This window comes from Esox lucius, chromosome 1 (assembly GCF_011004845.1).
Source record: "Esox lucius isolate fEsoLuc1 chromosome 1, fEsoLuc1.pri, whole genome shotgun sequence".
Lineage (NCBI taxonomy): Eukaryota > Metazoa > Chordata > Actinopteri > Esociformes > Esocidae > Esox > Esox lucius.
The window spans coordinates 26,006,490-26,020,635 of NC_047569.1; the positions used below are offsets into that span (position 1 = coordinate 26,006,490).

Consider the following 14,146-nt stretch of genomic DNA (forward strand, 5'->3'; position numbering starts at 1 on the left):
ATAGATCCTCTCAAGCTCTATCACATTGGATGAGGAGCACTAGTGAACTACAAAATACTCAGGTCTGCCATATATGTTCACTGGGGTTCAAGTCTGGGCTTTGGCCGGGCCACTCAAGGACATTGACAGACTTGTCCAGAAGTTACTCCAGTATTGTCTCGGCTGTGTGCTTCTGGTCATTGTTGTGCTGAAAGACTAATCTTCACCCTGGTATGGGGTCCCGGATGCTCTGGCCCAGGTTTTCTTCAAGGACCCCTGTGTGTTTTGGTCCTTTCATCCTTCCCTCAATCATGTACAGTCTCCCAGTCCCTGCTGCTCTGAAGCATCCCCATTCCACACCTACACAACTGTCAGTTTTTCATTTTCAATAAATTGGCAACATTTCTCAAAACATTTTGCTTTGTCATTATAGGATACCGTGTTTAGATGGATATATATATAAAATTAATCATAGCCTATAGCTTAATTATATATAATTATTTCTATTACCATAAAATGTAGGGAAAATGAAGGGGACTGAATAATTTCTGTAACGCTTTACATGTCAAGACAGGTCAGCCAACTGAGAGGGTCAATGACCAAATTACTTTTTGGAACACTAGAACGCCCTCTTCCAAGAGGCGTAACACGTTACTGCAGATAGGATATTCGATTTCAGAAATCTCACGATGGCAGAGTCAGATGGAATTGATTATAAAAAATAGGATAAAGACTTCAAGCGACGGACTCTTTCCATTAATGGTAAAGAGGAGGGGGAGTGGCGTTATATGACCTAATCCCTGTAATTATGTTATACACATTTTTGCAAACGTTATGCTTCAGATTATATTTTAGGTTAAGTTTGTGAAATATACTGTCAAATACCATAACTGTAATATTATGTATTTCCATTACAATAATCAATAAGGCACCCCTTGAAATCATGTGGTACAACCCAAAGTGCTCGGATGCCCCGGAAGAAAGCAGATTGCTTTAAACCGGTGTTGGAAACGTTGGAAAGAATCTTACTAGCGGTTGCAATTGATGTGAATTAAAAGATACACAACTCTCGGAATTTAAGGTTTGATATTAAATATTCACAATTTTAATAAACGGATATTGTTGTAATCTGTTGACGAAGTGACGCAATATAGTAAACATCTAATTTGTTAGTTAGCAAACTTAGTTAGCCAACAGCAGCTAACGTATAGCTAGCTAGTAGTATTGTTAAATAGCGGTTTTGTTGATAAACTTTAGCATTTCAGGTAATACTAGCTGATTAGCAAACATTATTTACACGTTTATAATTTCTGTTAGCTAATTTGGCATTTTAAATATAAACCTGGTGGTGTGTTATTGGTACCAAATATTAGACTGTTGTCCTTTGAAAATGACAGTGAGTAAGAGAACCTGTGTAAACCGGCTAACTGAAGTTGCAGGCTGTGTTTGTCAGACTTGCTAACATAGCTAGCTAGTTGAGATAACTAGCTACATACTACAACATTACCCGTCTTAACTAGCTACCTAATTGGCTTACAGTTTTAGTTGACTGACTAGGTTACTTAGCTACATCATACTAGCTAGCTATCACTCTCATGGTAACAACAAAGAAACAAAGCCATTGCATTTGGGTGTGTGAGTTGTTGTAATCTTGCAGGGTACATGTCATTTTGTGTTAAGAAAAGGGCTCAATCAAATGTATATCTCTTCAGACATCAATATACAGTAATAGCTAATCCTTAATATTCTATAATTGCTAGTCAACCGCATGTTATGTACTGTAACCCATTCGCTACATTATTTAATAAAAAGATGTGCAAGTTAGCGTTGCTAGCTAAAGTTAGCTACTGTTTACAGTGACGTTATAGCACTAGCAGCTAGCTACCTTATACTAAGGCACAACATGTCATTCTAAATTCTCAATCGCTTTTTTAAATGTGGGTTATATACTGTAGTTATAGTACTAGTTAGGTATTGTACTTAGCTAGTTAATCAAACGAACATTGGATTTGATAACATCAACATTGGCTTTAAATTGTACTCCATTACCTAGATACAATAATAAAATGACTGTACAGAGGGTTTATAAATATTTTTCACCTTTGTTTTGTATTTCAGAACGGTGACGCACTTATTCTAATAACAAGCGTTTTACTACTGCAACCTAACGGTAATAGCTACTAAAATAATGTAGACGTGTACATCCATGTCTTTATTCGTTGTTTTGTAGCTAGTTGGCTAGCTGCAGTACTAGTATACTATTAGTAGCGATCATTGATGTCTGCTGTCTGTACATGTAGACAGCTATCTACAGCAGCTAACTTCATTGCGCGCAATCTGAAAGCTAGCGCGTAAGTTCACTGTTGGTTAGCTAGCTAACGGTAACTTTTCTTCCTTGCTAGAGTATTAGAGTCGTTTTTTACAGCTTACAAGAAACATCACACACCCTAGTTAACATAGGCAGTAGCAAAGAAATTAACAATGTGCATGCTTGTTAAGACTAGCTAGCCAGCGGGGTCCTTCAGCTAACATTAAACTAAATTAAACGTTGGAATAATTCTAGGATCACGCCTTGCCTGGCCGCGAAAACCAGTTACACCAGACGAAGATACGGTTTCTTGCCAGTATATGTATTAGTTACTCATGTAGTCTCCCTGCTCCCTGTCTGTTGCTGTAGCATAATACACTGTGTGCGGACTGGCTGAGAAGGCAGATCTACAGACGTTATCACAGGCCCTGGACACATTTGTAAGTTAAGCCTTAGGAGTGCATTATTGGGATGTCCCAGGGGTACTGAATCTAACTAGGTAGTTTAGTCACTGCCAAAGCAAGGGCGTTCTGAAAGTTGACTAGACTAGTTATGTGATCATACAACTTTGTTTATGCATGCTTTATAAAGGTATTGGGGTATGATTTGTAGTTCACCTTAAGTGTCTCACTGTATGCTGTTCTTATTTTAAGATCTGATAGATTTGAATGGACAAGGAGAAGAGAAATACATAGGTACTACTTCTTATACTACAGTATCTGTAAGTAGTATACCGTTTCTAGTATGGTTCGCTGTTGGGTGAGCCGATATTAATTTTGTTTGTGTGTATCCATGCGTGTGTGCTTGCAGACCCAGCCCAGCTAGCTAATTCCTGTGGAGTGATGCCTGTGAAGAAGAAAAGGAAGTCCTCAGGGTCAGATGACTCTGGAGTTAGGAAGTGTAAAATCACCAGGTGAGGACCCCCATACACACCCACCCCACCTCATGGTTTGAGCCCCCCCTCCCCCAAAACTCGCATCTGTATTTGGAACCGTTTGGAACTTGGCCTCAGCCAACCCTGTACTGTTTAGTCTCCTACTCCTCACCCATTCCAGTGAGTGCCTGTGTGTGTGTGGGTGTGTGTTGCAGCTGCTGCTGGCTCTGCTTTATGCAGTGAGCCTGGCTGCTTGACTGGTGGAACTCAGCGCTCAGCACATATTTCTCCCCTTATGCAGCACAGTCCTAGGTCCACGGGAAAGGAGAGGAGTGTGTGTGCATGCCTGAATGTACTTCAGAATTATCTCGTTCACTTGGCTAAATCTGTTCATTTGCCCTGTTCTATCCTGTGTTGTTGTCGCTTCTGTCTTGTAGTTTTTTTTCTTATTTTTCCAGATTATTCGTTCCTGACTCTTCTGTCCCGTGTGGTAGTTTGACTGTGTTCTCTCCTGTTGTTTTTTTCAGACTTTCTATCCTGTTGTGGTTGTTTCTGTATTATATTGCCATGTACTAATTGATGTTTTCTGTCCTGTGGTTGTTTTTTGACTGTATTCTTTCCTGTGTTGTAGTTTCTGTAGACCCCAGGCTCCAAGCCGATTGATCAGCCCAGAGGACCAGTTCTCCAATAAGAAATGTCTAGCCTGGTTTTACGAGTATGCTGGTATGTCATAGTCATAAACATAAATGGCCTATAAACTAACGATTTTACTGACTTAATTTCACAAAGAAATCTATTGAAATAAAATCATTAGGCCTTAATCAAAGGTAATATCTTCACTGGGAATATAGATTTGAATCTGTTGGTAAAAAAAAAAGTAAGGGGGTGTATCAGAAAAACCAGTCTGTATCTGATGTGACCACCATTTGCATCATGCAGCATCTTCCCTTAGAGTAGATACTCTGTTGGTTCTGCCCTAAGGTGGCTGTGTGAAGCTGCTTGGACGGGGACTCACTTTCGTACACGTCGATCCAAAGCATCCCAGACACGCTCAATGGCTAAACTGGGACATGTTCAGCTTCTAGGAACTGGTGTACAGATCATTGTGACATGGGGCCGTTCGTTATCGGGCTAGAACATGAGGTGTTGGTGGCAGATGAATGGCAGAACAGGCCTCAGGATTTCTTCACAGGGTCTCTGTGCATTCAGGTTGCCATCGATAAAATGCAATGGTCTTTTTTAATCCATAGCCTGTGCCTGCCCATACCGTGACCTCACTGCCACCATGGAGCCTTCTGTCCACAACGTTGCCATTAGCAAGCCGCTCGCCCGCTCAATGCCAAACGCACTGTCTGCTTCTACAGTTTAGACCAGGATTCAGTGCCAGTGCCCTGTGAAGCTGACCGTTTGCCCCCTAAAGTCGGTTACAATCCCCATCTGCGGTCTAGACTGTGGTGTGGACAACGAGCATGTTCATTAGCTGCTATTCCGTTTCTGAAGAAATTGTTTGGTTGTGTAAATGCACAGTTTCATCTGCAGTTTTCATCAGTTTATGAAGCTCGATGTGGAGGTCCTTAGCTGGCGTGGTTACAAGTGGTTGTGAGGTTGGTTGGGCTTACTGCCAAATTCTCTGGAATGATATTGGAAGTGGCTTATGATGGGGAATGGAAAGTTAAATTCTCTGGTGGAGATTCCTGTAGGCGGAAAGCCAATTGTGTGCCTCTTTGAAGCTTGAAAAGTCTGTGTTGTCCTGTTATATTACAATACTGCAGAATTCACTGTATAGTAGGTTGGCCTTTTATTGTCCCCAACAATTTCAGGGATATTTATTTCAGCTCATGAAAAACCAGAACCAAACCTTACATGTTGCGGTTTGTATTCTTTTGTTTTAAACGTCATTTCTACCATTTGCCTGTTAGGTCCAGACGAGGTGTTGGGTCCGGAGGGAATGGAGAAGTTCTGTGAAGACATAGGAGTGGAACCAGAAAATGTTAGTCTTCCTCTCCTCTTCGCAAATCCACTCATTCAGCCACCCCTCCTCCCATTGTTGATAATTATGTTCTTTCTCTCTGACCCCGCCTTTCTTATTTAGATAATCATGTTAGTTTTAGCCTGGAAACTAGAAGCCCCAAATATGGGTTTTTTCACTAAGGAGGAGTGGCTCAAGGGAATGACTTTACTACAGTGAGTAACCTTGATTTCGCACATCACTTGTGTCTGTGTAACTGCAGGTTTGACTAGGGAGAATGTTTGACACTGCTGCCCCCTTTATAGGTGTGACTGTACTGAGAGGTTACAGGGGAAACTGGACTACCTGCGTAATCAACTCAATGACACGGTCATCTTTAAAAACATCTACAGATATGCCTTTGACTTTGCCAGGGTGAGTCCCCTGTCAATGGGTCCTAGTCAAATCTTCCTGGCAGAAGGACCGGACAGTGTTTGACTGGCTGAGATATTACCCCTACCTCTCCGCCTCCCCTGGGTCTCTCATTCTCCTCCCCTTCTCCCTCCCTCAGGATAAAGACCAGAGGAGTTTGGACATGGACACAGCTAAGTCCATGTTGGCATTGCTGCTGGGCAGAACATGGCTGCTCTTCCCTGTCTTCCACCAGTTTCTAGAGGTAATGAAATGTGCACACACAGACTGAGCAAAGCAACGTGACCCCCCCCCTTCTAAAATCTATTTCTCTTCTCTCCTCCATAGCAGTCCAAGTACAAGGTGATGAATAAGGACCAGTGGTATAATGTCTTAGAGTTCAGTCGTACAGTCAGCACAGATCTCAGTAACTATGATGAGGATGGAGCCTGTAAGTACTCTCCCACACATCTCTCTGAGCTCTTCAGCTTATCGTACTGCTTCTGGCACGTGCTGCAGTGCACAGCCCATTCACAGGCCAGCAGCCAATACTCTACCTCCAAAACCTAGCACCCCAGCCCTGTTGGCACCGCCCTTAGGTGACTTGGGTTAATGGGCTACTTTTACTTTTTAAACCAATGTCAACCCGATTTTTCTCTGTGAGCTCATTGTACCATTGTCCTTGGAAGAGGTCCTATCAAGTCCAAAACTTGTAGGGAATTTCCAACTTGTTAGGCTTGTATTCTACCATGTTGAATGGAGAGAAAAAACTACAATGAACACAAGCCATTGGACGCCTAACGGCTGTCGTTCATTTGCCAGTCTATGGTAGAGACTGTTGTTGCTTTGTAAGCCGCATTGCGTTCCCTTTACTGTCAATAACTGGTTGTGCCAATGTTTTCTGCAACCAAACGCTTCCTGTAGTTGTATGTTTGTGTTTTGGTCTGATGCTTTTGGTAGATCTGTTGTTTTGTGGATCGTAGTCTTGCTGCATGACACAGTTTCAGCACACGAAGAGATGGACTGACGTTCCAATTCCCTGACATTTCGGGCATAATTCATGTTTCCTTTACAACAGGGTTTTATTCCATGTTTAATTTTAATATGCTACAGCCTTCAACCCATAATGCAAAATGTATTTAAAAAAACATCACTATTTATAACAAATCAAATGGCTTTAATTGCTCATCACTAACACACAAAGAAATACAAATGCTGCCCTTGTCACAGTTGTTTTTCTCTGCAGGGCCAGTGATGCTGGATGAGTTTGTGGAGTGGCAGAAAGCTCGACTGGTGGCGTTATAGTGGAGGACACACTCACCAATAAGAGGAAGAGAGAAGCACACAAATATGTTCTTCCTCCAGTTAAGACCTACAGAAACGGCACACACCTCTTCCATGGACTGTGCGCATACACACGCAGCACACACCCTTCCATGAACTGTGCATACACACACAAACACAGCACACACACCTTCCAGGGATGGCCTCTGCTACTGCTGGAGTCCTGTGTTTCTCTGAAGAGACTTTTACAGTGTTCATTTAAAGTTCAACAAGAAGAAGGAAAAAACCCACAAAAAGCTAAAGGGGGAACTATTTTTCATATGCATTGCATCTGTGGCCACAGTTCTCTAGCCAGGGTTCTTTAGATCTACTAGGGAATTTTTCTGTTTCCTTGAATATTTGTTCCCTTTATTTTTGAGTCTTACCTTGTTTATAGTATGTTTTCAGAACAAGAAAATAAAGAATGGAATTGTACCAACCCTGCTTCTAACTTTTGAATGCTAGAATGAGTTTCTCATTGGTTATTTGTACTAGACACCTTCAACCTGATGCTTGGATGGTCTACAGCCCTTAAACTCAACGCTAAACTTCGAAGCCACTTCCACTCCGTTTTCTCATTGCAGTTCTCTAATCAGGGACTGATTTAGATCTTAGACAGGTCCGATTGATGATGAGGTAGAACAGTAAACCAGCAGGCTCTGGACCTCATAGGGTAGGAGTTGAATTCCCCGGTCTAGAGGCTCAACATATCAGTGGCCTTCATTAGTCCAATGTGAAAACAGGAATCAGCTGGATTTCCAGTATATCATCAGGTAAACTGTCTTGTGTGCTTGGGTTTCAGAGCTTTTGTATGTTTTTTGTAAGATGAAATGTTTTTGTTTATTTTTAATGGGCTTGATATGTTTTTCTGAAGGTGTTGGAAGTATCTCAGTCATAGCTTAGGGACAAGCTTATAACCAAATACACTGGGACAAAGTTTATATTAACTACTAATTATAGACAGGTTTACATTTATATTTTGTTTTGTTACTGATTTTATTTTCAAAAGAATCATGGAATTGAATGGATTTGATGACAACTCAATCTTAAATCTGTGTCTTTGAAATTGTGTGTGAGAATTTGTGATTTAAATTGTTTTTTTATTATTTTGGAGTGGAATGTGGGAGGCTCTACCTGTTGTAAAGTAAGAGGCACTACAAAACCTCTGTTTTTAAACCGTCTGGCTAGCCTTTCTCTACAATTGAATATGAGGTTTCTGTTCAGAGGCTGCAAGTAACGAGCAGAACTATGTCCCGTATCAATGTATCTCAAGCAAAGCAGTTTAAATAAGTCCGATGATAACTGGCCTGATCATTTTAACAGCAGCCCTAATCTGAGACGTTTAATGAAAAAACATAATAGTGTTGCTTCATATCCCTAGTTGAAAGACTGCTCTCTCCTGGCGCTGAGTGGAGTTGGCTGGGAGGTCTTCTTGGTCAGGGCCTGGCTCTGGACAGGGGGCGCTCGTGGGATCCAGGGCGCTGGCAGTGGCTGTAGCCATGATAGCACTGAGCCTGGTGAGGGACAAGGAGCGCTGCCTGGGCTGGGGGGTGGGATGATCCGTGGGGATGGGGTTAGGCAGGTGACCATAGCGATGCCCGTCCTCATCGTACTGGTACAGACGAATTACACGACTCCGCCTGGCTAGCTGGGGGACAGAACGCTTTTGATCTCCCTGGATCTCTTCTCCATCTCTTGCCCTAGCAGACCCTATATCTGAATCACCACTACTGCTGCTAGATGCTCCCTGTTCAACGATTCCCTTGGTTTCTGTCCTCACGTTCTCCCTCTTTCTCACCCCCTCACTCTCACTTCTCTCTTTCCCCTCCTCACTCTCACTCCTCTCTTTCCCCTCCCCACTCTCACTCCTCTCTTTCCCCTCCTCACTCTCACTCTGCTTTTTCTCCTCCTCACTCTCACTCCTCTCTTTCCCCTCCCCACTCTCACTCCTCTCTTTCCCCTCCCCACTCTCACTCCTCTCTTTCACCTCCCCATTCTCACTCCTCTCTTTCCCCTCCTCAATCTCACTCTGCTTTTTCTCCTCAATCTCACTACCTTCCTCCATTTCCTTCCTCTCCCTCTCCTCACTGTCATTCCTTTTCCTCCCTTCCTCGCTGTCTATCCCTCCTACTGCTCCCTCTCTCCCACTCCTCTCATCTCTGTCTATGCGGTCTCCCTTCTCCCTCTCTTTCACTTCTCTCTCTTGGTCGCAGCCCTCTAAATAAGCAGTATTCTCTACAGATTGTTTTCCCCGGAAGCTCCTCTTAGGTTTGGCCGGCGGGGAGCTGTTGGCATTTTCCATGGTAACAACTGTTAACAAGGTGGAGTCATCCTCCGGTTCTACATTGTTCCGGAAGGCCACGCGGACTGTTTCACCATGGTTACGACAACCTTGGCCTAGCGACCGCAGCCGGTTCATACACCTGCGAGGAGAGAATATCAAACTTACCAAAACATAAATGCAATGAATATCAGCTGTCCATAAAAGGACATGTCAACTGGAGTGGTTCGGTTTTACGTGATGTTCCGTATTCTGAATGACGATGGGCCAGGAGAAACTAATACTTGTTTTATTTATACAGCTTGATTTTCAGCTAATGATAATTATAGTTTCTCCTGGCCCATGTTCAACTTTCAGTAGCCATTTAACATTAAGATGTAAATACATTGATTTATATTAAGGTGTAAATAAAAGAAGTTGAATGAATGTTAACTAAGAGTTGAATCATGCACCTGTCCAGTAGTGTCCTACTCAGAGCTCCAAAACTGAACCCCACCAGAAACGTCACCACGACTGACGCAACCACAGCTGATTCAAACACACCGTCAGAAACCAGAGCAACATCCTTCTCCTCTGCCTGACCAGCCAGAACGCTCCTTACCACTCGCCGGGGTTTGTCAGAACCATCCTGTTGACCGCAAGTATTCCTGAAGGGTAAAGAGTGAAAACGGTTCTAAATGACACCATATAACCTGTAATGTGCACCTGTATTAGGACAGCATAGCACCTCCATACTTACAGCAGGTAAGGTGTGAGTGTAGTATGTTTTCCAGCCAGTATGAGGCAGTAGTACAGGCCGCTGTGTTGAGGAGTAGAGCTCTGGATTTGCAGGCTACCGTCATGTTGCATAGCAACCACATCCTCCTGGTTGAAATGGAGACTGCTGTTCTGGACACGTCCGAATGGGGTGTGCCAGTACTGGACCACCCCTACACACAGAAACACCATTATAAGGGCGACAGTCAGGGACATTCCACAAAAGCAGCATTTTGTGTGACTGTGTGTGAATGATGTCACCTGTAAGTGTTGTCTTAGTGCAGGGCAATGTGATGCGTCTCCCTGTGTGAAATCTGACGCGGGAGGTGTGGTTTATGGTTAGGCTGACCACACCCACACAGAGGGCTGAGCAAAGCAGCAGAGGCACTAGAATTCTTCTCATCCCCATTAATCTCTTAAACATAAACACACACACACACAAATATTGTTACAACATTTTTCCAAACTTCAAAAACTTAATCTTATATTCACCTCCAACATAATTTGTACTCTTGATAAAGATGAGCAATAAACACAAAAAATTAACAACACTGATTTTTTTTTGTTGATTATTTGCACCCTTAAGGATTCTTGTAAAAAACACCAAAATAATGAGAACTTCATGTTTCACAGGGGTATGCAAATGAGGTAACATGTATTTATACTGAACAACAATATACATGCAACATCCAACTTTGTCAAAGATTTTCAAAGAGTCACAGTTCATATAAGAAAATAATTCAGTTGAAATGAATGAATTATGCCCTAACCTATTGATTTCTCAAGACTTGGAATACAGATTATCATCTGATGGTCACTGATACCGTCGATCCATAGCATTGAAAACATCCTCAATCCGTGAAATGTCTAGTGAGCACGCAGGCCACAGAAGAGCTGGGACATTTTCAGCTTTCAGGAATTGCGTACTGATCTGCATGCAATGTTTCCATGGATAATTGTGTTGAAATATGAGCTGATGACGGCTGAGAAGCTGGATGTAGGACATACTGTCAAATTCCCTAAAACAATGTTGGAGATGGCTTATGGTAGAGAAATGAATATTCAATCATGAAGTCGTCATGCCAATTCCACACTCCCTCAGAACGTGACATCTGTGTTATTGTGTTGTGAATGTTTTAGAATGGCCTTTTATTGTTCCCAGCACAAGGTGCACCTATCTAGTGCTCACACTGTTCCTGTCTGGATTATCTTGGGAAACAGGAAATTCTTATTAACAGAGATCTAATGCACATAAAGCTCTGGAAGATTAAGAAACCACTCCTAATGTTTCTTAAATCAGCATCTCTACATGTATGGCAGCCATTCCATTCCACTGTCTGTTAAATTCCAACACAGGCACACCTCATTTTACTTAATGAGGTACTGATTAGGTGATTACCTGAACAAAATCTAATTTCAAGAGGAGAAGTATAAAAACCACTGCTCTGGATGCTCTGGATGGCAAAAACAGTGCAAGTAGTACCTCAAAGGTAATTTGAGTAAAAAAATAACTATTCAGCATGACAAAAGAGTTGAAAAGAAAAGCTGTGAGTGAGGAAAAGAAGGGTTAAATTCTGGCTTTACTGGCAGAGGGATACGGTGAGCGTCAGGTTGCTTCCATCCTGAAAATTTCAAAGACAACAGTTCATAAGAACAAGGTCAAGCAACAGACATTGGGGACAACAAAGCTACAGACTGGCAGAGGGCGAAAACGACTGTCCACTGACCGAGATGACCGGCAACTCATTCGAATTCGAAGGATGACATGAAGTGACCCACAAAAAGAATGGCAAACAGCAGCTGGGGTGAAGTGCACAGCGAGGATGGTTCGAAACAGCCTCCTAGGGACAGGACTGAAGTCGTGCAAAGCTAGATAAAAGCCCTTCATCAATGAGAAGCAAAGAAGAGCCAGGATGAAGTTTGCAAAAGACCATAAGGATTGGAACATATAGGAATGGAGTAAGGTCATCTCTGACGAGTCAAATTTTCAGCATTACCCAACATCTGGTCGTCTAATGGTTAGACAGAGACCTGGAGAGGCCTACAAGCAACAGTGTCTCAACCCACTGTGAAATTTGTTGGAGGATCAGTGATGATCTGGGGATGCTTCAGCAAGGCTGGAATCGGGCAGATTTGTCTTTGTGAAGGACGCATGAATCAAGCCAAGTACAAGATTATCTTGGAAGAACACCTGCACTGACAATGTTCCCCAACTCTGAGAATTGTTTGTTCCAACAGGACAATGCTCCATGCCACACAACCAGGTCAATCAAGGTGTGGATGGAAGACCACCAGATCAAGTCCCAGTCATGGCCAGCCCAATCTCCAGACCTGAACTCCATTTAAAACCTCTGGAATTTGATCAAGAGGAAGATGGAATTTCACAAGCCATCAAAAAAATCTGAGCTACTTGAATTGTTGTGCCAGGAGTGTCATAAAGTCACCCAACAGCAATGTGACAGACTGGTTGTCAGTCAATGTTGTCAGTAGCTTAAAGAATAAAAAAAAACTATACATTTTACTCAAACACATACCTATGAACAGTACAACTAGAGAAACTGATAATTATGCAGTGGTCTCTTAATTTTTTCCAGAGCTGTATATACCAAATTTGAGAGAAATATGCTTTTAGTGCATACAGAGCATTTCTAGAGTCTTTTATTTTCTGGTCATAAAACATAAGACCATCACTTCACGTCACACAAAATATAAATGTGCCACAGTTAGGGCAATGATGAAGGAAATGTAAGTGCACGCCCCACGCGTGGAGGAAGATGGTTCGGGAGGCTATGGAGGATCCAGGCATCAGCGTGTTACAGAACTTTGTTTCATCTGGGGTCAGAGGTTTGGGTCTCAAACTCATCAATTAGATATCAGTTCCATGCAGGTAGCATTTTGATGTTTTGCCTGAAAGAAACACCTTTATTGAATGCAACCAAAATATGTAAATGCCTCTAGTTTGTTTAACTGCATTGGTCTTTGAATTGGAACTGGGTGCTACAGTTGAAACTAAAACTTGAGTTAAACCTAAAATAGAGATAATTGGCCAGGCATGTTTTACTGTAAAATAAGATGCTGAATCTCTGATGTTATGAGATTTGTTTTGCTTTCACCGGTCCTGGAGTATTTGTTTAGGTCAATGACATAAACTACCAGGACATGTTAGCCAAAAACCTGGTTGCCACTGACTGGATGGCAGCAAGACAATGAGCCCAAACCAACATGGAAAATCTTCCAGTGAGTTCCCTAACACAAAGATATATAGTCAAATGCTCAGTGCCTTTATCCTTGAGGGTGGGTTAACCATTTTTACATTTAGGTTGACAATCTTCACACCAAATATTTTTGTAAATGAATAATTGCACAATTGAGATTTTCTTATTTTGATTGATTACCTTGAATCATTTATTTGTGAGGGATGACATTCATTTTGGTTGAACACTGTACCAATAGCTAGTAAATTTTTTTATTCCAAAGCAAAGGCAAATAATTAACAAACCATAATCTAATTAATTAGTTGATTGGTATCTGACAGGTTTCTTCACTATTTATAATTATGACTTACTGTGTTGTTTGGTCCAAGTATTCTCCTTTTAAATACACAATAAAGTGAACAAACCGTTTAAAAAAGTAGATGGTTCATGATCATCTCCCCTTGTCCGATGTGAATGTTGCTTTCCTTCAATGGAGTTTAAAGTGCAATTTCTCACATGACTTTTCATATGTCCGGTCCCTTTGTGTTAAACATTAATGACACTGGGTGACAGACAGAGATAGACGGACAGAATGATGCCACATCGGTCCCGGACACTGGCTCTACTGTCGCCCACTGCGGCTCCACAGTAGGGTCAAAAGTTGCAGTAGCCAGGCAGACTTAACAGTAGCCCTTCTGCCCTTTCAAACAGTGGCCACAGGAGGGCGCTAAAATACTATGCATGTCAGTGGAAATAACGAATCCCGTTGCAAAAACATTGTTTCTGAACTGTAACTGTAATCCGGATGCGAAATAGATTGAGATATTACTTTTGTTTGCAGAAAAGTTTGCTACAAGCTACCACCGCTACATCTGGACAACATCTCAGTTAGTTTGTTTTTCAACAGTTAGTCATTTCTGTATGCCCAAGATGATTGATCAAAAGTTTGTTATTAAAAAACGGTTTGTTTTAACTGATGTATAATTTTGTGTTTTTTTTCCCCCTCCTCCACTTCATCCCTTGGTCATAAATACATATAATGAATCAACAACAATATTTTAAATTTAAATAA

The 14,146-nt window shown here is 41.9% G+C and overlaps 2 protein-coding genes across 10 annotated transcripts; one reads left to right on the forward strand and one right to left on the reverse strand.

The window, feature by feature from the left end:
• Positions 1–933: 933 nt before the first annotated feature.
• Positions 934–7,282, forward strand: dcun1d5 (DCN1, defective in cullin neddylation 1, domain containing 5 (S. cerevisiae)). 9 transcript variants are annotated; one of them, XM_010870060.4, is made up of 11 exons: positions 934–1,060; positions 2,098–2,149; positions 2,657–2,727; positions 2,941–2,982; positions 3,098–3,200; positions 3,793–3,884; positions 5,081–5,151; positions 5,254–5,345; positions 5,436–5,544; positions 5,681–5,785; positions 5,869–7,282. In XM_010870060.4, exons 5-11 carry the CDS (start codon positions 3,130–3,132, stop codon positions 6,088–6,090), a joined length of 762 nt encoding a protein of 253 aa, XP_010868362.2. In that variant the 5' UTR covers positions 934–1,060; positions 2,098–2,149; positions 2,657–2,727; positions 2,941–2,982; positions 3,098–3,129; the 3' UTR covers positions 6,091–7,282. The 9 variants fall into 9 exon arrangements, with proteins under 9 accessions (XP_010868362.2, XP_010868418.1, XP_010868372.2 ...); XM_010870116.3 differs by lacking the exon at positions 2,098–2,149 and having other exon boundaries at positions 5,869–5,971; positions 6,767–7,282; XM_010870070.4 differs by lacking the exon at positions 2,657–2,727 and having other exon boundaries at positions 2,941–3,008.
• Positions 7,283–8,212: 930 nt separating this feature from the next.
• LOC105010897 lies at positions 8,213–13,624 on the reverse strand. Its single transcript, XM_034293526.1, has 6 exons — positions 13,446–13,624; positions 10,142–10,295; positions 9,864–10,053; positions 9,577–9,771; positions 8,831–9,266; positions 8,213–8,491 (listed from the first exon to the last, which is right to left on the reverse strand). Exons 2-6 carry the CDS (start codon positions 10,287–10,289, stop codon positions 8,213–8,215), a joined length of 1,248 nt encoding a protein of 415 aa, XP_034149417.1. The 5' UTR covers positions 10,290–10,295; positions 13,446–13,624.
• Between the last annotated feature and the right edge of the window lie 522 nt (positions 13,625–14,146).